This window comes from Saccharomycodes ludwigii, chromosome I (assembly GCF_020623625.1).
Source record: "Saccharomycodes ludwigii strain NBRC 1722 chromosome I, whole genome shotgun sequence".
NCBI lineage: Eukaryota > Fungi > Ascomycota > Saccharomycetes > Saccharomycodales > Saccharomycodaceae > Saccharomycodes > Saccharomycodes ludwigii.
The window spans coordinates 878795-903220 of NC_060200.1; the positions used below are offsets into that span (position 1 = coordinate 878795).

At 29.7% G+C, this 24426-nt stretch overlaps 14 protein-coding genes and 2 non-coding genes across 16 annotated transcripts; 8 read left to right on the top strand and 8 right to left on the bottom strand.

Moving 5' to 3' along the window:
* Nucleotides 1–413: 413 nt before the first annotated feature.
* AGE2 (GTPase-activating protein AGE2) lies at nucleotides 414–1364 on the bottom strand (the record flags this gene model as incomplete). Its single annotated transcript, XM_046078595.1, has 1 exon — nucleotides 414–1364. One exon carries the CDS (start codon nucleotides 1362–1364, stop codon nucleotides 414–416), a length of 951 nt encoding a protein of 316 aa, XP_045936700.1.
* A 969-nt stretch (nucleotides 1365–2333) lies between these two features.
* SCDLUD_000362 (cytochrome b5-like heme/steroid binding domain-containing protein) lies at nucleotides 2334–3359 on the top strand (the record flags this gene model as incomplete). The annotated part of the gene is made up of 1 exon (XM_046078594.1): nucleotides 2334–3359. One exon carries the CDS (start codon nucleotides 2334–2336, stop codon nucleotides 3357–3359), a length of 1026 nt encoding a protein of 341 aa, XP_045936701.1.
* A 117-nt stretch (nucleotides 3360–3476) lies between these two features.
* On the bottom strand, nucleotides 3477–4004 carry SCDLUD_000363 (uncharacterized protein; the record flags this gene model as incomplete). The annotated part of the gene is made up of 1 exon (XM_046076711.1): nucleotides 3477–4004. One exon carries the CDS (start codon nucleotides 4002–4004, stop codon nucleotides 3477–3479), a length of 528 nt encoding a protein of 175 aa, XP_045936702.1.
* A 596-nt stretch (nucleotides 4005–4600) lies between these two features.
* On the top strand, nucleotides 4601–6310 carry HOM3 (aspartate kinase; the record flags this gene model as incomplete). The annotated part of the gene is made up of 1 exon (XM_046078593.1): nucleotides 4601–6310. The coding sequence occupies one exon, from the start codon at nucleotides 4601–4603 to the stop codon at nucleotides 6308–6310; it is 1710 nt and encodes a 569-aa protein (XP_045936703.1).
* Nucleotides 6311–6892: 582 nt separating this feature from the next.
* CBR1 (cytochrome-b5 reductase) lies at nucleotides 6893–7774 on the bottom strand (the record flags this gene model as incomplete). The annotated part of the gene is made up of 1 exon (XM_046078592.1): nucleotides 6893–7774. The coding sequence occupies one exon, from the start codon at nucleotides 7772–7774 to the stop codon at nucleotides 6893–6895; it is 882 nt and encodes a 293-aa protein (XP_045936704.1).
* A 488-nt stretch (nucleotides 7775–8262) lies between these two features.
* On the bottom strand, nucleotides 8263–9534 carry JHD1 ([Histone H3]-lysine-36 demethylase; the record flags this gene model as incomplete). Its single annotated transcript, XM_046078591.1, has 1 exon — nucleotides 8263–9534. The coding sequence occupies one exon, from the start codon at nucleotides 9532–9534 to the stop codon at nucleotides 8263–8265; it is 1272 nt and encodes a 423-aa protein (XP_045936705.1).
* A 413-nt stretch (nucleotides 9535–9947) lies between these two features.
* Nucleotides 9948–10469, top strand: RSM18 (mitochondrial 37S ribosomal protein bS18m; the record flags this gene model as incomplete). The annotated part of the gene is made up of 1 exon (XM_046078590.1): nucleotides 9948–10469. One exon carries the CDS (start codon nucleotides 9948–9950, stop codon nucleotides 10467–10469), a length of 522 nt encoding a protein of 173 aa, XP_045936706.1.
* A 225-nt stretch (nucleotides 10470–10694) lies between these two features.
* PKP1 (protein kinase PKP1) lies at nucleotides 10695–12209 on the bottom strand (the record flags this gene model as incomplete). The annotated part of the gene is made up of 1 exon (XM_046078589.1): nucleotides 10695–12209. One exon carries the CDS (start codon nucleotides 12207–12209, stop codon nucleotides 10695–10697), a length of 1515 nt encoding a protein of 504 aa, XP_045936707.1.
* Nucleotides 12210–13048: 839 nt separating this feature from the next.
* Nucleotides 13049–14101, top strand: GVP36 (Gvp36p; the record flags this gene model as incomplete). The annotated part of the gene is made up of 1 exon (XM_046078588.1): nucleotides 13049–14101. One exon carries the CDS (start codon nucleotides 13049–13051, stop codon nucleotides 14099–14101), a length of 1053 nt encoding a protein of 350 aa, XP_045936708.1.
* Nucleotides 14102–14327: 226 nt separating this feature from the next.
* Nucleotides 14328–16262, bottom strand: TPA1 (oxidative DNA demethylase; the record flags this gene model as incomplete). The annotated part of the gene is made up of 1 exon (XM_046078587.1): nucleotides 14328–16262. The coding sequence occupies one exon, from the start codon at nucleotides 16260–16262 to the stop codon at nucleotides 14328–14330; it is 1935 nt and encodes a 644-aa protein (XP_045936709.1).
* Nucleotides 16263–16998: 736 nt separating this feature from the next.
* ISD11 (Isd11p) lies at nucleotides 16999–17283 on the bottom strand (the record flags this gene model as incomplete). Its single annotated transcript, XM_046078586.1, has 1 exon — nucleotides 16999–17283. The coding sequence occupies one exon, from the start codon at nucleotides 17281–17283 to the stop codon at nucleotides 16999–17001; it is 285 nt and encodes a 94-aa protein (XP_045936710.1).
* Nucleotides 17284–17644: 361 nt separating this feature from the next.
* On the bottom strand, nucleotides 17645–17716 carry SCDLUD_000372. Its single transcript has one exon. It is a non-coding gene; the product is annotated as a tRNA-Gln (tRNA).
* A 1252-nt stretch (nucleotides 17717–18968) lies between these two features.
* Nucleotides 18969–19060, top strand: SCDLUD_000373. The gene is given in 2 exon segments: nucleotides 18969–19006; nucleotides 19024–19060. It is a non-coding gene; the product is annotated as a tRNA-Lys (tRNA).
* A 306-nt stretch (nucleotides 19061–19366) lies between these two features.
* SCDLUD_000374 (uncharacterized protein) lies at nucleotides 19367–19858 on the top strand (the record flags this gene model as incomplete). The annotated part of the gene is made up of 1 exon (XM_046081378.1): nucleotides 19367–19858. One exon carries the CDS (start codon nucleotides 19367–19369, stop codon nucleotides 19856–19858), a length of 492 nt encoding a protein of 163 aa, XP_045936711.1.
* Nucleotides 19859–20491: 633 nt separating this feature from the next.
* Nucleotides 20492–21673, top strand: CAJ1 (Caj1p; the record flags this gene model as incomplete). Its single annotated transcript, XM_046078585.1, has 1 exon — nucleotides 20492–21673. The coding sequence occupies one exon, from the start codon at nucleotides 20492–20494 to the stop codon at nucleotides 21671–21673; it is 1182 nt and encodes a 393-aa protein (XP_045936712.1).
* Nucleotides 21674–22447: 774 nt separating this feature from the next.
* Nucleotides 22448–23965, top strand: TED1 (Ted1p; the record flags this gene model as incomplete). Its single annotated transcript, XM_046078584.1, has 1 exon — nucleotides 22448–23965. The coding sequence occupies one exon, from the start codon at nucleotides 22448–22450 to the stop codon at nucleotides 23963–23965; it is 1518 nt and encodes a 505-aa protein (XP_045936713.1).
* Between the last annotated feature and the right edge of the window lie 461 nt (nucleotides 23966–24426).

A 24426-nucleotide genomic window follows, 5' to 3' on the forward strand; every position in this document is an offset into this window, starting at 1 on the left:
ATTACATAATATATATATATATATATATCTTTTTTTTTTTTTTTTTTTTTTTTGTTTATTCATTATATATTCACATATATTTAACTAATTTATAGTTGTTAATTTACTTTTAGTGTACAACATTTACTCAAAATAAATGTATACAATTCTGTTTAATTATATATATTTGTTATTCTGATTTCTATTTTTTATATATGCCATGTAAAGGGTGTAACCCCAATTTTTTTTTTTTTTTTTGACATTCACTCTTGAGTTTTATACAAAAAAACAATAAAATAAGGTACACATATATATATATATATATATATATATATACATCCAGTCCCTCTCCTTCATTCAGTATTATTTATTCTATTATAAATAACTTATATACCATATGATAAAAATGACAAGTATTTTTAAAAAAATTTTTTTTAACCCCACACATTTTTAAATAATTCATTATCATCCAGCGCAGCATTATCTGCAGCAACAGTACCGTTGGTATTAACGGCTCCATTAGTATTGGTATTATTATAAATTGATGAAGAAGTAGATGCAAATACTGGATTACTGTTGGAATTAATATTGGTGTTATTACTGGTAGAATTTAATGATAATGAGCTTCTAGTAAAACTATTGTTGTTACTATTAAAAGATGTAGTATTACCACCTTGTTTAGCATATAAGGATAATATGGATTTTTTCAATTCAGCCCTATTATTATTGTTATTATTATTATTATTATTGGTTTGTATAGAAGATACAGAGTTATTACTATTGATACTAATACTACTAGCATTATTATTATTATTATTATTATTATTATTATTATTTTGTGGGATTGAAGATAAATTCAATTCTAATAAACTAGATGAAGGAGAGGCAAACCTTGGTATGGTATCAATATCGTTACCAGCTTTATATATTGGTGTATTACTCTTAGAGATGGTGCTACTAGCGTTACTATTATTAACACTGTCATCGCTTGTAATACGCTCCAACGCTGTATCATCGAGCCATTTTTTTAGTTCATATTTAGTTCTAATAAAACTGGCAATTTTAGAGGCATCGGGAACGTACATTTTTTTATTTGTGTCGTGCAATAATTTTCCTTCGTAATAATCATTGGCCAATTTGTTATTTTTAAAATAGACCAACTGTTCGATATTTTCTAATTTCCAAGTGTCCAAATCAACAGATTTAACTTTGGAGATATGTGTACCTAAAGATCTATGAACACCAGCACATTTGATACATATAAAAACACCCAGTGACCATGAACTCCACCTTGGGTGTTTAGCGTCTTTGCAATCTGCACAATATGTATTTTCTTGATCTTTTAATAACTGGTTTAGAATTTTTTTAACTTTAGGATCAGTCATGGAGAGATGGTTTATTATTTTTGTCTATATATATATATATATAAATATATGTGTGTGTGTTTAATACCTAAGTATGGTTAACGAATAGGGTGAAAGAACAATCTTTGGCAATAAGTCGGAATGAAAGTAAAAACAAATGGGAGTGAAGATCGGCAGAAATAAAGAAAATGGAAATAAAAGAAGATAGGAAAGAGAACAGTAAAAAAAAAAAAATAAAAAATAAATAAATCAAAAGAATATAAACGAGGACATTCCATTTAGTTGTTAAAAAATAATGTCAATAACAATTGTTTTAGGATATTTTTATTTATTTTTATTTATTTTTATTTATTTTCATTTAACCCAAAAAAAAGAAATAAATAAAGAAATAAATAAATAAATGAAAAGTGGATAATGGGCGGGTAAAATAAAGATACTAGCAAAGCCGAATCTGTTCGGTAAATCTGTATTTTTTTTTTTTGATGGAATGAAGACGTAAAACAAAACAAAAAAAATAGCTGTATACCGACAGGACCGCCAAACAAGCAGGCAACATTACATTTCGGACATTGCCCTGATACGTTAGAATATAAATATATCTCAGTAAGAAACAATACAAATATTTTAATACAGTAAAATTAAATAATAATAACAACATTTTTTTTTTATTTTTTTGTATAAAACAAATAGAAAAAGACGTAGAAAAAGCAGGTGAATTATTTCCTTTGAAAACTGCCCGTCTCTTCGTCTCATAATTCATCTATACATGAACATTGTTTTTTTTTCTTCCCTTTTTATTTTATTTTTATTACTAATTATTTATTTTTATATACTTTATGCATAGAAAAATTTGACTTTCATTTAATCAATTTGTTTAACACTTCCGGGCTTCCTTAAGCAAGCACATTTTAAACCATTTAACTTTTCCCCTTTCCCCTTTTGTTTTTCTATTAAATATTGCTAATAAAATACAAAAATATATAAATATAAATGAAACAATTTGATATAAATAAACATGGCAAACCAAACTCAAAATTAACCACACCAAGAATTATATATGATAAAGAAATCCAGGAAAACGTAAAAAAATTTAATAAATGTTGGGTAATAATTCATGGGAATGTCTACGACTTAACAAACTATAAGACACACCCAGGTGGTAGTAGCATACTTTGGAAGTATAAAGGAAAAGACTGTACAAAAAAATTTGATGAAATTGGCCATTCAATAGAAAGTTTATTGTATGACCTACCTGCAGATTGTTTTAAAGGTATAAGTGGTGGAAGTAACGATGGATGTAATGATACTTCTAACCAATGTGCGTTTTCCAATAACAATGCCAATAATCCAACTCATAACAGCTCCGTTTTAAACAACAATATGAATATTTCCACAGTTTCTGCCAATAATGTCGGTGATAGCGCAGTTAACATTAATACCTTCATAACAGAAACGAATACCTCTCATCGCACTAATTTGGATACGCTTTTATTCACAATATATCAGTATTATAAGGGAATTAAACAATATAACAACCCTACTAGGGAATATGAAGATAGTTATTTTGGTGACCCCGATGATCTTACGAGCACAAGTGGTAGCATTAATAATAGTAGAGATTCAAGCAATCAAAGCTTCGATTTACGTAATAATTCTTATAATAATACCAGTAATAATAATGAATTGAATAGCATAAAGTTATTAAACCATAACTATAAAAAAGAACAACTGCATGACCATCAAATATTAGAAAGGGAACAGCAACATTTCGAAACATTTAAAAAAATTCTATTGTTGATGGTAGCTGTTGTTGTGGCTGGCTTACTTTTAACTTTTATTAAACTGCACAAAAATAGAAAATATTCGGATTTTATGTTTGATCATCATCAGGACAGTGCTAATAATAAGAAAAAGATTTCAGACAATTTTCAAGTAATGCTCAGTCATAACTATGATGGAACAGATGGGAAGGACAATTATAACTATATACCATCTTGGTACGATGGCATTATTTGATTTATTAAATACAAACATTTTAAATATGTACACTTTTCTTTTTTTTTTTTTTTTTTTTTTTTTTTTTTTTTTTTTTTTTTTTTGTATCTCTATACTTATTATTTTTATTTTTACTTGCTATATATTTTGTAAATTGGAAATGTTTTCTTCAATTTGGGTATTCAATGTTTGTAAAAAAACTGGATCGTTGATCATCCGTTGAAGCAAGGTTAATTGAGCAAGTATTTTCTTTATCGCTATCTTATCTATATCCTTATTTCTACTCTCCTTCAAAGCCGCAAATAATTCGTTACACAAATCAATGAAATTTAAATGGGCATATTCTGTATCATAGGCTTGTGATATATTCAATTGTTTTAAAATTTGTTCTTTGTTCTTTCTATGCTGGTTTATTTTATTGATTAACATAGAATTTTCTGTATTAAATGTTTTATTTTCCAATAAAAGCTTATTTAAATTATTATTTATTATATCATGTGTGTTGTTGTTGTTGTTGGTGGTGGTGGTTGTGGTGGTAGCGGTGGTAGCAGTGTTAATAGCAGATTCGTGCAAGTGTTTCAACGCTAATTTAATATTTTTTACATTAGAATCATCGGACTCTAAATTTGGATCTAATTCATTATCTTCTTGTCTCTCGTTATCCATAATATCATTTGCATTTGTTTTGTTGTTACTGATTAATTTTATAGATGTGATCAAAATAGGTATCTTAAATATATACATATATAATTATATATACTAGAAAAGGTATCACGTGTTAAAAAGTTACACCGCCAGTTTTTTTTTTTTTTTTTTTTTTTTTTTCTGCTGTGGTTTTTCTGTGGAATAAAAAAAAAAAAAAACTGTGTACGTTTTTAAATATGTTATAAGCTAAAAATTTAGTACCGTGCGTATAGAAAACACCGCAATTTACATATATATATATTTTTTTTTTTTTTTTTCTTGCTGTTCGCATTGCTTTTTGTCTTGCTGTTCATCACTCAACAACAACAAAATAGAAACGAAAAAAGAAACGAAAAAAAAAAAAAATGACTCACGAAAAAAATATACTATTTCTATTATTTTTCTTTTTCTTTTACTTGGGAGAAAAAAAAAAAATTAATTATTTATAATAATGATGGAATAAAAGTTTATTCATTTATTCATTTTCTCATTTCAAATTTAAAGCTTATGTATATACACATATATACTTTATTATAACATAAAAGGAAAGAAAAAATCAGAAAAATCAATAAGAATAAATGACATTTGTTGAAAGTAATTGGATAGTACAAAAATTTGGTGGGACCTCTGTGGGTAAATTCCCAGAACAAATAGTCAACGAAATTATTAAAGTGTATACTACAAAGTACGACAAGGATGTAGCTGTTGTATGTTCTGCAAGATCAAGTTATACTAAAGCAGAGGGGACCACTTCGAGATTATTAAAAGCAGGCGAGTTAGCATCACAAGCGCATGCCTCCATCGAGGAAGAGGAAGCTGCAGTTGAGGAAGATTATGCATTAATTTCTCGTAATTTAGATAGTGAAGAGGATATACGTGAAGAGGCTAAGAACGTTAAACACATTAGGAATTTACTAGAATTAGTAAGGAAAGATCATGTGGAAAATGCCAAATTAAAGATCAAAAACAATGAAATACAAGAACAATTGATTCAAGATACCAATAAGGAATTAGACTTGGTTGAAAAATATGTCAATGCTTCACAAATTTTAGGTGAAGTCAGTTCAAGAACTATGGACTTAATCATGTCTTGCGGTGAAAAACTAAGTTGTTTATTCATGGCCGCTTTGTGCAATGATAACAATGTTCCAGCTAGGTATATCGATCTAAGTCACATTATCCCAAGCGATTATGATCTGAAGGGGAACACTGCATTGGACAATAGCTTTTATACATTTTTAACAGTTGCTCTAAGAGAAAAAATGTCACCAATTGTAAATGGCAATCATCGTGTTGTTCCAATTATTACTGGGTATTTTGGCCAAGTACCATTAGGGTTACTAAATAGTGTTGGTAGAGGATATACTGACCTATGTGCCGCTTTAATTGCAGTTGCAATTGATGCAGATGAATTACAAGTTTGGAAGGAAGTTGATGGTATTTTTACTGCAGATCCAAGAAAAGTTCCCGAAGCTAGGTTGTTAAGCATGGTTACTCCAGATGAAGCTGCTGAATTGACTTATTATGGGAGTGAAGTTATTCACCCATTTACTATGGAGCAAGTCATTCGAGCTAAAATTCCAATTAGAATCAAAAATGTTTCCAATCCAACTGGTGATGGTACCATTATTTACCCTGATAATGTTGGGAAAAAGGGCGAGGCTACTCCACCCCATCCACCCGCATTACTTTCTTCTTCCTTTTATGAAACTCAAACCAAAAAGACAAGAAGAGCTACTGCCATTACTTCCAAAAATGATATTGTTGTATTAAATATACATTCTAACAAGAAGACTTTAAGTCACGGGTTTTTGGCTCAAATTTTTTCTATCTTGGATAATTACAAGTTGGTGGTTGACTTGATTTCCACTTCTGAAGTTCATGTTTCCATGGCTTTACCTGTTCCGGATTCGACTAGTTCGAAAAACCTAAAGACCGCTGTTGCAGAATTGAAAAAGCTGGGGAGTGTTGACGTTTTGAAAAACATGAGCATCATTTCTCTTGTTGGTAAGCAAATGAAACAATTTATTGGCATTGCCGGGACTATGTTTACCACTTTGGCTGAAAGTGGAATAAATATTGAAATGATTTCTCAAGGTTCAAACGAAATTAATATTAGCTGTGTTATTGAAAAATGCGATAGCATTAAAGCTTTACGAGCTATTCATAATAAACTGCTAAGCGATAATCGTAACTACAATACTAATGACCAGAGTGCGATTAATAATGGTATTGAGGTAAATGCTGTCAACGAAAAGCTTGAACAAATAAAAAATTTAAGAATCTAATAAATTTATATTTGTGTATTATTAGTTAAATTATCTAAATTTGAATGTACGTGTCTATAATGTTACAATTGTTCTATTTAGCTTGATTATATATACCAGTTGATGGTGGCGATATCACTAACATACATAAACTTGTAACGAACCAACGGTGTGGAAGATACTTTATAACAAAATATTTAATTTTACTATTAACTTTAATGAGAACCTCTCGAGCTTTTGCTTCAAATTGAATTGATATACATATCACGTGACTTGATTTCCATTTTTTTTTTTTTCTTTTTTTTTTTTTTTTTTTTTGTCCGTTGCTTTTTTTTATGGTGTACTGCGCGCAGAAATCTGATAAATGATGAGAATGAAAATAGTAACAAATGTATCATTATGCACGAATGGTTTAGATTAAAATACTAAAAATATAAAAATATAAAAAAAGTCTTATAAAAATAAAAAAAAGAAGCTGCAGAAAACAATAGCACATAATCCTGCATATACCACATTGATAACTAATCAAAAGTAAAAAAAAAAAAAAAAAAAAAAAAAAAAAAAAAAAAATATCGTAAATAATGAAAAATACACACCTACCCACTAGAATACGAAGACTTGATCATCACCTTTAGATAAAGCTTTGGCTTTTTCAAATCCCAAGGCAAGAGAATTTCTCTTCACTGAAGAAACTAAGCCTGGTGGACCACAGACTAATAATTGAACGCCATCATCAGTGGCTTTAGGTAAATGCTCTTCCATAATCTCCTTAGTGATATAGCCAATACCACCTTCCCACGATTCGGGGTTCTTTTCCGGTGCCTTATCCAACATATAATAAACCTTAAATTGACCATTTTTTCCAGAGTTAATGATTTCATCAATTTCATTTTTTAATAAAATATCAGATTCACTAACATTACCATAAATCAAGGTAACCTTGGTGTTATCCCTTGAATTATGGGAAATGCTTTTCAAAATTTGATACATTGGTGTTATACCAGTACCACCACAAACCATGGCCAAATGTTTTCTCATATTTGGTTTGTACGTGTAAAACCCCTTTGGACCTCTAGCTTTAATTTTGTCGCCTATTGATAAGTTGGCAAACATTTTAGAGATATTACCATTTTCATATGCTTTAATTAATAGTTCAAAAAAGCCAGATGATTCTGAATCTAGTGAAGTAGGAGTGTAAGATCTCATAATTGACTTACCAGTTGTATAGTCAACACCGCTAATGCTTATATGTTGGCCAATTGGTAACCCTAAACGATCAGTTTCGTTTGGTAGCTTAAACCTGTAAATTGCGGTATTGTGTGACAACACAGTTTTACTTATTAATGGAAATTCTTGGAATTCATCTTTGATTAGAACAGTACGGTGAGTTTTGGAGGGATTAGTTGTTTTGTTGATCGTAATCACGCCAATTACAATAGTTATGATAATTGCGGCTAGAACAGTTGTACTGATATTATTGGTCATTGTTACTTTACTTATTAGTTGGAGTAACGTATGGAAATTTAAAGTGTTAATGGTTGCTAATAGAGGAAATACTACCGGAAAAGAAAGAAAAAAAAAGAAAGAGAAAAGAAAAGAAGAAAAAAGAGAGAGAAAAAAGAAAGAAAAAAAAAAAAAAAAAAAAAAGAAGAGGAAAAGGAACCCAAAAAAAAAAAAAAATTTTTTTTTCTTTTCTTTGTATATTATCTTAATGCATGATTGATTACAATAAGCATCTACTACCAATGGTTTTTTAATATATAAATACTTTAATAGAATCTTATTTCAATATTTACACAATGCATTGATAAAAACTGTTCTCTTTCCTCGTAAAAAAAAAAAAAAAAAAAAAAAATACATTCACACCCGCTTATTTCTCAACTTGCAAAACCCATACATCACAAACTACAACTTTCTGCAAAAGGAAAAAGGTTTTTTTCTTTCTTTCTTTTTTTGTAATTCGCATCTCAGTATTATATTCTTTCCTTTAATTGCTTTAACAATTCCCTTTTTTTTCTCATTGGAAATGTCTTAATAGTCTCCTTCTCCACCTGTAATAAATATCTGTACAACTTCCCTAATGTTTCCTTATTGGTAACTCCATTGGATACACTATTTTCTGATAGCAAATATTCACATGTCAGCCACATCACTTTGTTAAAATCGGGAAATCTGTACTTCCTTGGTATTTTTAATTCATTTTCAATATCAACTACAGCCAAATGTTTGTCTAAATCTCTCAATGTTAAAAAATTACCACCAATAACATAGGTGGGCTTGGGTGTAAAAACAGCGTGTATATAACCACTAGGAATCATGAACAAGTCCCCGCCACTCAGTTTAAAACTTTTCCCATCGACTAACAAATCACCCAAAAAATTTTCATTTTGTTGCAAAGAGGAATTATTCCACTCAACATATTTTTCCACATTTTCTGGTGTCATTGGGTATAAAGAAAACCATTTCTCACCTCCTATAATGTGGTAGTACACGTTTGTCCCCGCAAAGTCTAAGTGATAATCAGTAAAAGAGTTCTCTACGCCTGCCAAAAAATATTTTTTGATCTTAGGCTTTTTATCTGTATTATTCCATATTACATCTACTAGATCTTTGTTTTCCACGATTTTTGGTCTAGTAACCTTAATGGTAGGAACATCACTGATTTCTAAAGATATTACATTTTTCAACCTTGTGTTTCTATTAGAAATGGATGATATGCCATCATGGTAATAATTAACCCAGTCTTTTATCTTCCAAGTTTCATTTTCTTGGGTCAACACATCCATGACTGGTATGTTGTTTTCTAATCCCAATGCTTCGCAGATTGTATCAAATGTAACTTGCTTGCTTTTAGAACCATTATCTATGATTTCAATAGACATCCCACTATTCTTATAATCTAAAATTTTAACAGGATAATCAATTTCATAGTATCTGTCTGTAAATTGTTTATTGGTTAAAAAATATTTTTTATTATCATCTTCATTCAGTACCATAGTGTTATTAAAGGTCTCTATAAATTTATCCATGAATGGGTGTTTATCTAAAGCCCTTTTACCTTCACCATCATTCAATGCAACGTAATCAATTTTAGGTTTTCGTCTTAGTATCCTTTTTTTGATAGGAGGAACAGCAATGCTGTTATCGTTAACATTATTTGCTTCTTCTATAGTTTTTGATAATAACTTATTAGCATCTTGTTGGTTTTTACTAGAATAACAAGTATCACGTAATCTTGGTGACATTATTGAAAAAGTTATTTTTTTCCAAGCAGCAAAACTGTACTCAATCCTTTTAGAATATATATATATATACATATATATATATTTATTAATTTATTTATTTAACTTTTAAGTTAAACTAAAGCTAACATTTTTATCTAAAACAAATACCCTTTTTTTTTGTCCGATAAATGTTATATTTTCCGAATACCGAAAGTAAACCAATCAACTTGTGTTTAAAAACATTTTCTATTTTAAAAAAAAAAAAAAAAAAAAAAAACAAAAACAAAAAAAATTTTTTTTTTTTAAGTTCAACTCTTATTGCGTAAATCTGAATTCACAATTACTTCAGCAATAAATAAAGAAATAAAGAACTAAAGAGAAAAACTCCTCTACAACAACCAATAACTAAACAAGAGAAAACAATAGTTTAAATTATGATTAAAAATATTATTAATAAAAGATTATATACCATTTCAAAGCCACTATATATAAATTTCAATATTAAACCAACCAATAAAACCCAAATAGATTTAACCCAGCAAGTTAGTTCTTCTGACGCTACAACAGGCTCAACCAATAATGGAATAAACGAGGTAGAAGAGGAAAATGTGAAAATTGACCCAAGATTTGTACGCTCTTTTAATAGCGCAACCACCTATGATCCATTTGATTTTTCTTTGGCTAGATTACATTTGGATAAAAAATATTCGAATATTCGCTCAGAAAATGACTTTTTAAATAAAATCAATGCAGTCGATTTATACGTTTATCCACAATATTTATCCAAGTTTTTGACCTCCAGTGGTAAGATTGTACATAGGGATGTAACAGGATTGAGTGCTAAAAACCAACGCCGTATAAGCAAAGCCATCAGAAGAGCACAAGCTATTGGTTTGTTAAGCAAAGTCCATCAAGATGTGAGTATGTTGCCTCCAAATTTTAACAACAACTTTTAGCTCATATATATGTAATGTATAATAATTAACCAAATGGACGGTTTTCTTTTTTTTTTTTTTTATGTCTCCTTGTATATACATTTGTTTGTGTGAAAAATACATAGTTTATAATTTATAATATACCTTGTCTATTTAAATTGTGATTGAAAAAGTAACAAAAAACTTAATACTTGAAGGGGAGAAAAAAAAAAGTGCATAACAAATATATAAATATTTTATATACTGCTATGGTGATTCCAATTTAATATAGACATCTGTGCCCCAACCATATAAACTCTCGAGACCTAATTCGCCATCGTATAGTTCTAGATATGCTTTACAAAGTGGTAATCCAAAACCCATGCCGCTGATATTATTAATTTGTTCACCAGGCATCATATTGTCAGATTTTGGATTTATGTCGTTATTTGTATTAGCATTACTTAGATTTTTTTTATTGTTGTATGAACTGGAACTTCTATTTTGAACATTAAAATTAGCACGAGGGTTACTGGTATCATTGGTGATGCCATTGCGCATCGCAGTAGTGAAGGAATAAGCCATAATTTTTGCTTCCACCAAAGGAGGAATACCACCTCCGTGATCCCTAACAATTATCTGCAAGGAAGAGGAACTACCATCACTGCAGTCATCACCATTCGCAATTATAGATATTTCAATTGGAGTGGTTGGATTCCCATTTTCAATTTGCGCTCTGCAGCTATTTTTTAAAACCTCTTGCATAATATATTCCAAATCTGTTGGGATACATGGAAATTTTACATTTTCACCGCACTTAATAAGTAATGGAACTGTTTGATCATACTTTACAAAACATAAATCACAAACATATTCATGGACTTGTCTAATTAATTTACTAATTTGTAAATGTGGATGGATTATTCCAACCATTCCATTATTTTTACGAGTACCAGGGGAACTGTACTGTTGTTTAAATAGCTCCAAGCAATGGGTAGCTAACATTTTCATTATAATCCTATCTCTCAGGTGCTCATTTAAAAACTCAGTCATTTTTTCACTAGTTAACCATTTATGTTCCACAGCCTGCTGCAAACCCACACTTAAAATAACTAAATTATCATTGGTATAGTGCTCATCAATAAATTTATTCAAAACTTTACACAATGCATTGTCATATATGTTCGCATTAGTATGACCAAAAGAACTTGTGGCAGCAACGGTGGGAGTGAAACTAGAAGGCAATAATTGACTGACCACATTCAAAAAATCTTGTAATGTGGTTAAATATAGTTTGTTTGTCTCTTCAACTTTAGGATTAATAACTGTCATATATGGCAATTTACTTATTTTAACCAATCTTCGACAAGTATATACTAGTAGTAAATTGATTGTTTGTAAAGCTAAGCTATACAAATCAGCTTGTGTTAATATTTTGGAAGTGCTTTCATTGTTTGTAGCACAAAGCTTGTTTTGAAATTGCATTAAATAAGCATACCATGTTTTGTGTAGAGGTGATGTTGCGGGTCTGGAAGCAAAGTCTTTAATCAAATGTTGAATATTATATCTTAGTTCGTACAAGTCTGAAGTGTCATGCGCATGCAATTCTGTAGTGTTCTTTTTTGGAGTAGCAGTGCTGTAATAACATTTTGTGCAGTTATTGGTATACGATAAGTTTAATAGGTTGTTATTTGTCCTACACCCATAACGAATATAAGTATGAAAATAATAGGTTGATACATCTTTTATTTTGATTATTTTGCGTGAGGGTGATCTAAACATTTTTTTTTTCTTTCTCTTTCTCTCTTTCTTTCTCTTTCTCTCTTTCTTTCTCTTTCTCTCTTTCTTTCTCTTTCTCTCTTCTTTCTCTTTCTCTCTTTCTTTCTCTTTCTCTCTCACTTTCTATCTTAGCTTATAGGAATATGTATATATATTTTTTCACAATAGGCAGACTTTGGTAGTAAATGAGTACTTAGCAGTAGTAAACTGTTTAGATTACTTTGAATCAAGGGAAGTGACAATAAATCAAATGTAATTTTTAGCTGGATAAGAAATGATGAATATTATTTTTGTATGTGGACTTAATATCAATTTAAGTAATTTCCGCACTTTTCGGATATAGTAAATAAAGGGGAAGGGGAAGAGAGAAATATAAAAAGCTGATATTTTTGGTATTTCCAAACGTTTAAATTTATTTTTTTTTTTTTTTATAATCAGAGTTCCGGGTTAGTTATTTGATATTTTATACCAGAAATGAGGGAATTTCTATATTTATTTATTTATTTATTTACAAAAAAATTTTTTTTTTTTTTTTGTTCTTTGATAATTTTAATTTTGCCCCTCTAATTATGTTTTTTTTTTTTTCTTTTAATATTTATTTAACGTTTCGTGTATAATGAAAGAAAGAGAAAAATAAAAAGAAAAAGAAAAAGAAAAAGAAAAATAAAAATAATAATAAAAATCGCCTTTAAAATCAACACAACGTCTTCCTCCCTTTCCTCCATCTTTTTCAACTATATTCTTTTTTTTTTTTTTTTTTATTGCACTTTCTCTGTATAAACAAATATTGACAAAGAAAGAAAAATAATAATAATAATATCAGTACCTATTTATACATACAAATGTCATTTAATTTTGCCTCTTTAAAGAAAAACTTACAGGATTTGTCATCATCGGCTATACAGGCCGCAAATGAAGCTCAATTAGATCAAAAACTTAAAAATCTCTCAGAAACAGTTACTTCGACCACTTCCCAATTGCCAAATTTTGCTGCTAAGACACAACGTTATGTAGAGGAAAAAATTGGTCGTGTTACCGATATATCTCAGTTGCCTTCAGAATTTGTTGAATTAGATAACAGAGTCTTAAGATATAAAATTTGTTATCAATCTTTACTAAAAGTTACTTCCACTTTTGATAATCCAAGTTATGATTATCCACAACATATTAGAGACTCTGTTAATGATTTTTCCAACAATGTTGCCAGCAAAATCACAGATTTGAGTCGTGCCACTTCTACCACTGAAGCTCAAAATATTTTATTGAGTAACAACGCAAACTTGTCTCAACCAAAAACTTTAAATTTTGCCCTATCCAAAGCTTCTCTACAAAGTTGTGAGTTGTTAAACAAATCTTCTGAGGATGAACTGGTAGCTAGTGCATTATTAGAATTCAGTAGTTCTGAAGCTAAGATCGGTGAATTCAGACTGCAACAAGATACTATGATACAAACTAGGTTTAATAAGAAAATTAGAACTATGTTAGAAAGCAACTTTAAAGATGCCGGCAGTTCTAAGGGAACCGTGGAAAGTTGTAGATTAGATTATGATATTGCTAGGTCTAACTTGGCAAACAATACTCAACCAGAAAAAGACGCCTTATTGAGAGTTGACATGGAAAATAAAGAAGATAAATTTGCACAAGCCACAGAAGATGCAATTGTTGTCTTCACTCGCGTTTTAAATAATGTGAAGGTTATTGATTTATTAAAGTCATTTGCTCAAGCTCAGTTAGATTACCACAAAAAATGTATACAAGTTTTATCCGACTTGTCCTTCGGTGATGTTGATGATGATTTTGGAGAAGAAAATACTGTTGCTGCCACCCCTGAAAAGCCAGCCGTTTCTGCTGCTGCTGCTGCTGCCACTACTACTACGACTGGTCCAGCTAATTAGTTCCAGCGTATTTTTATCTATAGCTAATATGTATATATATATATATATATATATATATATATATTCACTCTGTTTCTTTCTTTTATTTCCTATCACTAAAGATATAATACACATACATATATAAATATTTTAAGAAAAAAAATCATTCTTTTATTTTAGAGCATCATTACATATAACGTACAAAGATACAAGCTTTTTATCGTACTTAAGAAAACAACTGAAACGCCTACTGTTTATCCTCATCTTCTTCAATTTCCACATCCCATTTCGCATTGATGTCCCATCTACTCCCACTTGCATTAGCACTTACATATTTAATAAACTCCAAAACGTTTTCATCTCTCAAAACCAGAGTAAAGGTGTTCCAAGCCGCAGGTTTATTGATTAAAACTGCATCACCCGAGTCGTCCTTCTTGTAAACAGATGCATCATCCAAATCCTTATTATTTTTAACTTGGTCCTTTGTTTGGTTCATCATATATAACTGGTACCCACCAACTTCACCATTTTCCCATGTCTTATAATTACTTGGAGTTAAACATAATGTAGCTTCTAATAAAGCTTCTTTCAAAAATTCAAAGCTTTTGCTTTTATCAGCAACTTTTTCACGTTCCTCTTCTAAATCCATGGCGGATGTTTCGCTTCTGCTCAAGTCATATGGACTTATTGGCGAGGTAGTAGCCAAAGTATAATCTTTCCCCGGTCTGAATCTTCTGATTAAAATCTGTTCACTTATTGGGATCAAGCAAGTTAAGTTAGCAATATATTTTTGGAAAACTAAAGATTGGAAGAAAACTGCCAAATCAATTAATTCTGTCTCCACGCAGTTAGATTCGCCATTAGCATATTTTGTTAATTGAAAATTACTTGATTCATCACCTGAGTTCAGTGAATTGTCCAAATCTTCACCATTATGAATTTTAAAGTCAGTCTTACCATCGATATATAAATATCTCCATTTATGCGTTGGAAAAGCAGTTTTCCAAGGAAACTTGACGTCGTCATAAGAATATGGACATTCTTTTTCCAATTCAGTATCTCTTATTTGTTCTCTTAGCACATCAGAGATTTCGGGCTTCAAAAAATCTTCCATATTTAAAATTGAACTTTCCAGAAATTTTTCTTGTAGTGATTTTACACCGGCGACAGATAAATGCTGTGGAGATATGTATTTAGATAGCTTATCCAAGTCTTCCCTGGTTAAAGTAATAGAATTGCCCTCTCCTGCCATCTCTTCCAAGTGTTTCACCTTATGGTATGGGATCAGTTCTCTTTCAGTCAATTTGGGAAATTCATAATCTTTCAATGTTTTACTCTCCAGTTGTGCCAAAGTGGAAGTATTGGTCTTAACCCATTCTTGTTCCTCGCCTTTAATGTATCCCTTTTCCCCAAATTGAGGAATATGGTACCAACCTTGAATGGATAATCTATGTTTATCAACTTTAACCTCCTCAACCTCGTGGAATGAAAACCCAGGTTGAACAGCAAAAAATGCAATTGAATTGAACTGCGGTACAAATTTAGCACATGGATCACTGCATGGAACATTAGGGACAACACTATCAAATAACTGTAAAGAACCACCATAATGTTCTTTCCAAGTTTTATCTGGGTCAGGTAAATATAAAATAAAGGAAACACGTCTACTGCCAATCACATCATCGTGAATTAATAAATGGCACCCCTTATCATAAGTATTAATGCTCATATCGGTTTTAACACCACTTAATGGCCCACACTGACAAACCTTGGCAATAACTTCACGATAAACGTCACTATATAAAATTTCTCTCAATTTGAATAAGCTAGGCAAACGGCTTAAATCGTTCCAATCTAAACCACTTAAATTGGCCAAATCTCCAGACTGGTTAACTTTATAAATATCAGTCTCCTTGTTGGTGAAGTGAATTTCAGTTTCAATTTCTTTACGAACTTTTCTTAATAAGTCATCATCTACTAATGGCGTGATAGAACCCCAATTGTAAGGTTTAGCAGTGGCTATTTGGTTTTGCAAATTTTGTTGAAATTCAGTATCCCATATTTTACTATTAAATAATGATTTTACTTTATCTTCTGGCAAAGCTTGTTTTTTAGATGGCTTGGCGTCTTTAGATTGTTGTAGTGATTTTTCACTTTTGTTTGATCTCTTCGCTTTTGTCATACTTGTTGATGCTTAATTTGAATTTATTTTTTTTTTTTTTTGATTGCAAACTTCTGTCCTCAAATAGAAAAGATGGATATATTAAAACAGAAAGGCATATTCATATATACTTTAGATCGTTTATATATGTTTTTTTTTTTCTTTTTTTTTTTTTTTTTTTTTTTTAAGTAAAATTCAAGGAAAAAAAAAAAAAAAAAGAAACGAAATTATACAACAAAGTCTGGTGACAAAAGTAGTAAAACAGTTAAATTTTTAATACTAAATAATTTTGATTCGGTCGTTTATAAAATTTTAAATTTTCTCTTCTTATTTTCTTAAAGGCTATTTTTTTTTTTTTATTTTCTTCAGTTAAAAGAAAAAAATTCGTACATTAAGTCGAAATTTGCAACTTGGTTGATATCTTTTAACAATGGATTAGATATTAGCAGATTATTAATCCATATTAATTTGGTATTTCAACAATATGTTGTTATTAAAAACACAAAAAAGAAAGTGTGTATATTGAAGGAAGAATCAATATCAATAAAATTATATATATACATATATATATTTCTCTATTATTTCTACTTGAAAAAAGCATACATGTGCACATCTATTTATTAAGTATTTCAGCAATGAAGCAAAAGCTAATAATTATACCTAAAAAAAAAAAAAATAAAAATGCTTTACGCTCCAAAGTTCAAGTGTTATAAATTAAAAAAGGAAAAGGTTAAAATACTGAGAAAAAAATTTCTGTTCATTTAGGTGTCTTTATTGGTTCAACAACTAACTTATCAAAAGTATACATTTCAGAAATGATGCTTTGCCTTTTCAAAATAGCTAATTCTTCTCTAATCATATTAAATTTGGCTAATGCATCCTCTTCAGTCTTAATCTGATCCTTGTATAATCTAAAATCACGTCTAGCCTTTCTTAAAAAATATTCTCTGAAATTGTAACTGGTAAAGTCTTTTGCCGTTCTAATATATTGACGGTAGAGATTTAGAATTTGTGGTTTTGTTAAAGCTGCAATGGTGGACATTATGTACGTTAAAAGGCAAAAGGAGAGAGTATGTTTATATTATTGTTAAACACCTATGCTTTATCTTTACTATTGAGATTGAAAGTTAAGAAAGTAGTCACGTTAATTAAAAGTAAACCATAAAGAATTAAAATGCAGAGACTCAGCACAAATAAAGGTAAAAAAAAATAAAAAAAAAAAAAAAAAAAATAAAATAAAATAAAAATTCATTTTTTCTTGCGCATTTCCATTTAAAAAAAAATTATGAATATAAATCACAAAATACCACATTTCTTATTTCCGTCTTTGCCTCCGTCTCTGTCTCTGTCCCTGTCCGCCCCTTCGAAATATTCACTCAATAAAAAATTAAAATGAAACAAAAAGGTCCTACCCGGACTCGAACTGGGGTTGTTCGGATCAAAACCGAAAGTGATAACCACTACACTATAGAACCATTAATAACAATTTCATATGATATCTTATTTATAACAAGATAAATTACATATTAATAGCCGTAAATAGTAAGATACTATGTTATTATGATTTATCCATGAAAAGACTCGCACGAAAGTTTTACGCTTAATAGTAATTACGCCAGCAAAGCTAATACTGTCGTGATACCACGGTATCGAAGTTAACAATGACGCATCGAAAAGCTAATGCTATGCGCTGTCCTAATTGTTGTAAAAGTTGTCGTATTGGCAACAGGATACGGGAATGTATAAGGCTAACTTCTCACTAAAGAGTTTTGGGTTTTGTAAATATATTGTCCTTGTTTGTAGAAGTTAGTTTAGAACTTAAGTAATTAGACATTATATATAGAAGATATATACTAATGAGAAAAGATCGATTTAGAACGAGTCTATCCAAGTAATATCTTTAGTCCAGTTCACCTTGCAACAGTTTGTATCGTAATATGAAATGCACATGCAAACGAATATTACAGATAACACTCCTAAGAATGAGATGGTTATCAATGGTTAGTAAGCAAAATTAATAATACATTAGAGCCACGGATAATCAGAACCAACAATAGAATAAGAAAATAAAAATAATATCTAGAACAATTAAGAAAACTATAAAAGGGAAGAATATCCAAAAAGATATTTTTTTTGTGATTAATTTATGGTATAAATGGTATTTATTGTTTTATATATGTATGTATGTATGTATGTATTATTATTATTTTTGACAAAAACGGAAATAGAACAAGAAATCAATTATCAAACCCAAATTTGTACTTGTTGCTGGTAATGATGAACTACATTTGCTTCGAAAATTGTCGTAATATGAAACCAAGTAAACATATATTACAACCAACATACAGGAAATCTCCGTAATGGAAATTACCTTAATAGGAAGTCTCCGCAATGGAAATTACCTTAATAGGAAGTCTCCGTAATGGAAATCACTTCTACAGGAAAACACCGTAACCAAGATGCCGCCTAAGGAACAACAACGAAATGTTGGAAAAGATTAATATGAACGTCAAATATAAATGTGAAAATAAATCATATATAAAGAGATGATTTATTATCAAGTTATTCATCAAAAGTATTTAAGTTATAGTTTTAAATAATCTTTATTATATATTATTATTATAATATGTAAAGACCGAAATAGAACAAGAAATTAATTACCATAATCCGAACCCGTAATTATTACGACTAATCCTGAGTTACGCTTACGATAAAAATTGGAACTCGTCCTTGTTAACTCAGTTGGTAGAGTGTTCGGCTTTTAAGCTTTGAGATTGCAAGGAACCGAAATGTCAGGGGTTCGAGCCCCCTATGAGGAGTTCTTTTTGCTAATTATTTTTATTATTTAATAGAAAATTAAACACGTCAGCAAAAACATAAAAAAAAGGATGCCTAACGTTTGTAATTTTTTTTTTTCTTACTTTTATTTTTATTTCGATCAAGGCCTATTTTGAAAATTATTTAAATTTATCGCTAACTCATCAGGTTGATAAATTTTAATTTTTTTTTTTTTTTTTCTTTTTTTTTTCTTTTTTTTTTTCTTTTTCTTTTTTTTTAAAATAGAAAAGAAATAAAAAACCCCCAAAAAAACCATCGTAAAGTACTAATATAATATATAATCAATAATGAATGTCAATCAATATGTCGAATCAACAGCTTATGATCTCATAGCTTCCATACTAAACCTTATCAATAAATCACTATTAGTATTGATTCCAAATATTATCAGACTTGCGCAAACGTACCCAAACATTGCTCAACTGTTTACAATTAGCATAGTTAGTATTATTCTTTACAAACTGCTTATTCAAAATTTAATTAAAATGATTAAATGGACTATTAGGATCCAAGTGTTATTGTTATTTTTTTACATTTACATAAGCGGATGGGAAAACTTTGTTTTTAGAGATATTCCAAATTTCCAAAAAATTATAAATAAAGATGAGAATAACATTAAATTATTATTTCGAGATTTATATCATTACATTTTAAAAAATTTACCTAACCAGCAAAAAATGTTTGTAGAACTAGGAATGAATCTATCTAATTCGTTTTCCGAAAAATTTAGCAATGACATAGGTAACTTCACAATGTCTTTGTTAAAGAAATTAGTCTAATTTGGTGATTAAATTGAGCATATTTTAAGGGCAAATCAATGATAATGCTTTCTGCTCCTTTTTGTCTTAAAACTTTTTTTTTTTTTTTTTTTTTTTCTTTTTTACTTTTCTTATCTAACTATGTATGGGGTTATATATGTTAGTTAAATCAATATTATGTTTCATTTTATTTGGACACTTTTTCCCTTTCCTGGTTGAATTTGCCATCTTTTAATGATTGCAAAAATTTCCCAATTTGGAAATTCTGATACTAATTTTGAATTTGGTCAGAAAAAAAAATTTTTTTTTTTTTTTTAAACAAAATTTTTCCCCGTTTTATTTTTTTTTTTTTATTTCCTTTTTTTCTAAAAAATTTTTTCCATAGAACATGAAAGAAAAACCTTTGTTTGTTTTGTTATTCTTCTTCAACTCGCAAGCCAAAAAGAAAAAAAGGAAAGATAAAAGGAAAGATAAAACCCTATTGTATCCACTCACCTTTCATTTTTGTTTTTTTTAGTAAAGACGAAGGACAATTTCAAACTCTTTACAGGTTATAAAGGAAGCATACTCACAGGTTAGATCACACGCAATAATAACAACAACAACAACAACAACAACAACAACAACAACAACAACAAAAAAAAACAAGGGCAAATGGTCAAAGATACAGAATATTATGACACTTTAAATATATCCCCAGATGCCACGCCCGTGGAAATCAAAAAGGCTTATAGAAAAATGGCAATGTTAACTCATCCAGATAAACACCCGGATGATCCAGATGCTCAAACCAAATTTCAAAAAGTCAGTGAAGCATATCAAGTGTTAAGTGACCCTGATTTGAGAAAAAGATATGACGAATTTGGTAAAGATGATGCCATTCCTCAGGAGGGTTTTGAAGATGCTACTGAGTTCTTCACCAATATATTTGGTGGTGAAGGTTTCAAAGATTGGATCGGTGAATTAAGCTTGTTAAAGGATTTAGACGACGCATCTTCTATGGTTGATGAAAATGGGAACTTAAAATCTGATTCTAGCGTTGCCGATGGTACCGGGAAAGCAGGTGATATTGTTAAACACGATGAAAACGCAAGTAAAACAAGACAAAAAGAGCAGTTGAGAGAGATGGAACGTAAAAGAAGAGAAGAATTAAAAAAACAAGTCGATGAATTAACCGCTCACTTAAAGAATAAAATCGAGGAATATGAAATTTCTGTAAAAACAGGCACTGTTAAGGATTTTGATTATAAATTAGACAAAGAAATTGAAGAATTAAAATTAGAAAGCTTCGGCTTAGAAATTTTACACTTGATGGCCAAGATTTATAAAACAAGAGCAAATAACTATATTAAGTCTTCAAAGACTTTTGGTTTCAGTAAAATTTATACAGGTATGAAAGATAAGAAGGATGATGCTAAAAATGTTTGGAATATTTTATCTACAGCCACTGAAGCACAAAGTGCCATGCAAAATGTAGCTAATATTGAAGAAGGAAATTTAGATGCCTATGAACGTGCTGATATGGAAAAATTCATCATGGGTAAAGTTTTAAATACTGCTTGGGTTATGTCCAAGTTTGAAACCCAAATAAAACTAAAACAAGTTTGTGAAAATCTTTTAAAGGATAAAACTGTGTCCAAAAAGGAAAGATTAAATAGAGCACATGCATTATTACATTTTGCTGATAAATTTGGTAGTGCACAAAGGTCGCCGGAAGAAGCTGAAGATGCCCGTGTTTTTGAAGAAATTATTAATGATGCTAAAAAACAAAAGAAATATCACAAGAGACAATACGTTGCACCACAAAAAGAAGGGAGCGCGTCTATTAATGTATGAGTAAATTTAAGAAAGGACAAATGAATAAAATGGTACTTTTTTTCATTTATTTCACTTGAAGATGTCGGAATAATCTTTTAATTTTATTTTTTTTTTTCTTTTTTTTTTCTTTTTTTTTTCTTTTTTTTTTTTTTTTTTTTAAGAAAAAATGTATATATATTATTAATATGAATATTTTTTATATTGCTGACGAAGGGATGTAATACCAGAGGAAGACTATCGGTACTGTATTATTGGTACTAACTATGCATTTTTTTTTTTGTTTTATATATATATTTTTAAAAGCGTTCGACTGAAAAACTCTTTTATTACTACTGTTATTATTGATGGGCTTAGCCTGTTTGTACTATTTTGTTTATTTACTCGAATTTTATTAATTTCCGCCTAATATTAGTTATTATAAAGGTTTTTTTTTTTTTCTTTTTTCTTTTTTAATACCGAGAAATCCTTTTCAATTTATCTTTGCCGATCATTAATACCGCACGTGACTAGCGCTGTAAACAAATTTCATCATCTAGTAGGCGGGTAAGCGGGATTGGAGAAACAAAGCATAAAATTTCTCTGTAAAAAGGTTTAAGCTTTTATTTTTTTTTCTTTTTTTTTTCCCAACTTTTTCTTTCTCATATTAAGATAATTTTTTTTTCAAGCCTGTATTATTTCCCTCCCCCCCAACATAAGTAAAACTGGGATATTTAGATAAGAAAAGTGTCAGTTGCAAAACACAACAAAGGGTGCGCAATACAGTTAATCCATTAATATTAATAATAATAAATTATGGCATGTAAAAAGTTTTTAAAAATAATAGCTGTAATAAATATCCTTTTAGCACTATTTACAAACATCTATATTCATTTATATCCCTCTTTATCGCCAATTGCCTGTTCATGGTGGGAACCAAATTACAATTCAGAAAAATGTAAAGCTCCACAACATTTTAATACTACCTATGATAGGATTTCGTTCACTTTCAATAAACTAATTCAAGATATAAACAAACATTATTTTCAACCTTCTGATGCCAATTTAGGTAATGGAATAAAGGACAAAAGTGGTAAAAGAGAAGATATCCACTTGTTAGCCTTTGGTGATCCACAAATTAACGGTGTGTGGCCAAGTACAAAATATAGAAGTAGATTAGATATGTTTGGGAACGATTATTATTTAGGCCACATATATGCTACAATGACCAAAAGGTTGAGACCATCACATGTGGTGGTCATGGGAGATTTATTTTCAAGTCAGTGGATTGGAGATTATGAATTCTATAAGAGAACAATGAGATATGTTAAAAGGTTATTTCCAAACTCAATTACTAATAAAGTAGACGAGTTAAAAATGTTGGTATCAAAAGAACATGATGAGGAGGGGCATTATAAAACGGACTGGGATAAGTTTGCTAAAAATATCTTTTTAACGCAAAAAAACCACCTAATTGATGCTGAGGACACTCTTGTAGATCATTTCAAGTTTGGTTATGAAAATGTTTATAAATGGAATGAAAACGATACGTTTTTATTTCTTAATATGACCGGTAATCATGATATCGGTTATGGTGGTGATGCAACATGGCAGCATATGTCTAGATGGCACGACATTTTTGGGCATGACAATTTTTACATTGAATATGAAAAACAGACGGACCATCCTTGGAGAATTGTTTCTGTGAATTCAATGTTATTGGATGGTCCTCCATTGGAGGATACTTTCAGGGATATCACATGGGAATTCCTATATCAAGTTTTTGAAAGAAATTTTAATGGTTCCACCATATTATTAACGCATATTCCACTGGCTAAGAAAGAAGGGTTGTGTGTAGATGGTCCATTTTTTAAATATTATCCCAATGAATACGAAGATGAGCCCTATAAAAGTGGATTATTGAGATCACAAAATCATCTAAGTCAGGAAACAACAGATAAATTGTTAAATTTAGTTTTTCATAATGGTAAGCCCGGCATTATATTAACTGGCCATGATCACGAAGGTTGTGAAACATATTATAACATGTACAGAAGCAAGAAGAGAGATGACCCTGAAAACATAGCATCTGTCAGATGGACTTGTGAGAAGGAAATTGATCCCAAAAGTGACTATCATATTAAAGAGGTTACTGTCAAATCTATGATGGGTCATTATGGTGGTAACACTGGGTTAGTTACTGGTCATTTTGATGGTGAAAATTGGCAGTGGTATTATACTGTTTGTCCGTTCACCGTCCAGCATATTTGGTGGATAAGCAAAATATCGTTGATTTTAGCTGGGTTCTTTGTATCACTATTGATTGTGGTATGATTTATATGTATTTTAACATAAATTTTATCTATATATATATATATATATATATATATGTCTTTTTGAGTAATCGTTATGCGGGGGGAGCTGCGGCTCAGAAAATTTTGTGTAACTTACTATTTTTTTTTTTTTTTTTTTTTTTGAATTTAATCCTTTTCTCCTTTTTTGTTTTTTTTTTTTTTTTTTCGCTTTTTTGATTCTTTTTGTATTTTTTTTTTTTTTTTTTTTTTAAAGCCAGGTTTTTGTTTTACATCGAACGGCGAAATCACTAACAAACCACATTACCTGACTTTTATATATTTTATTTAAAATTATATATAAACTTTGAAACGACTAATGAATTAGAAGTTTACATTCCAAAGGAAAATATATATATATATTAAAAGCAACTTTTCTTTTTTTTGTTTTTTTTTTTTTTTTAACACATATTTACCATTTAAAGTTTTTTTAATTCATATCTA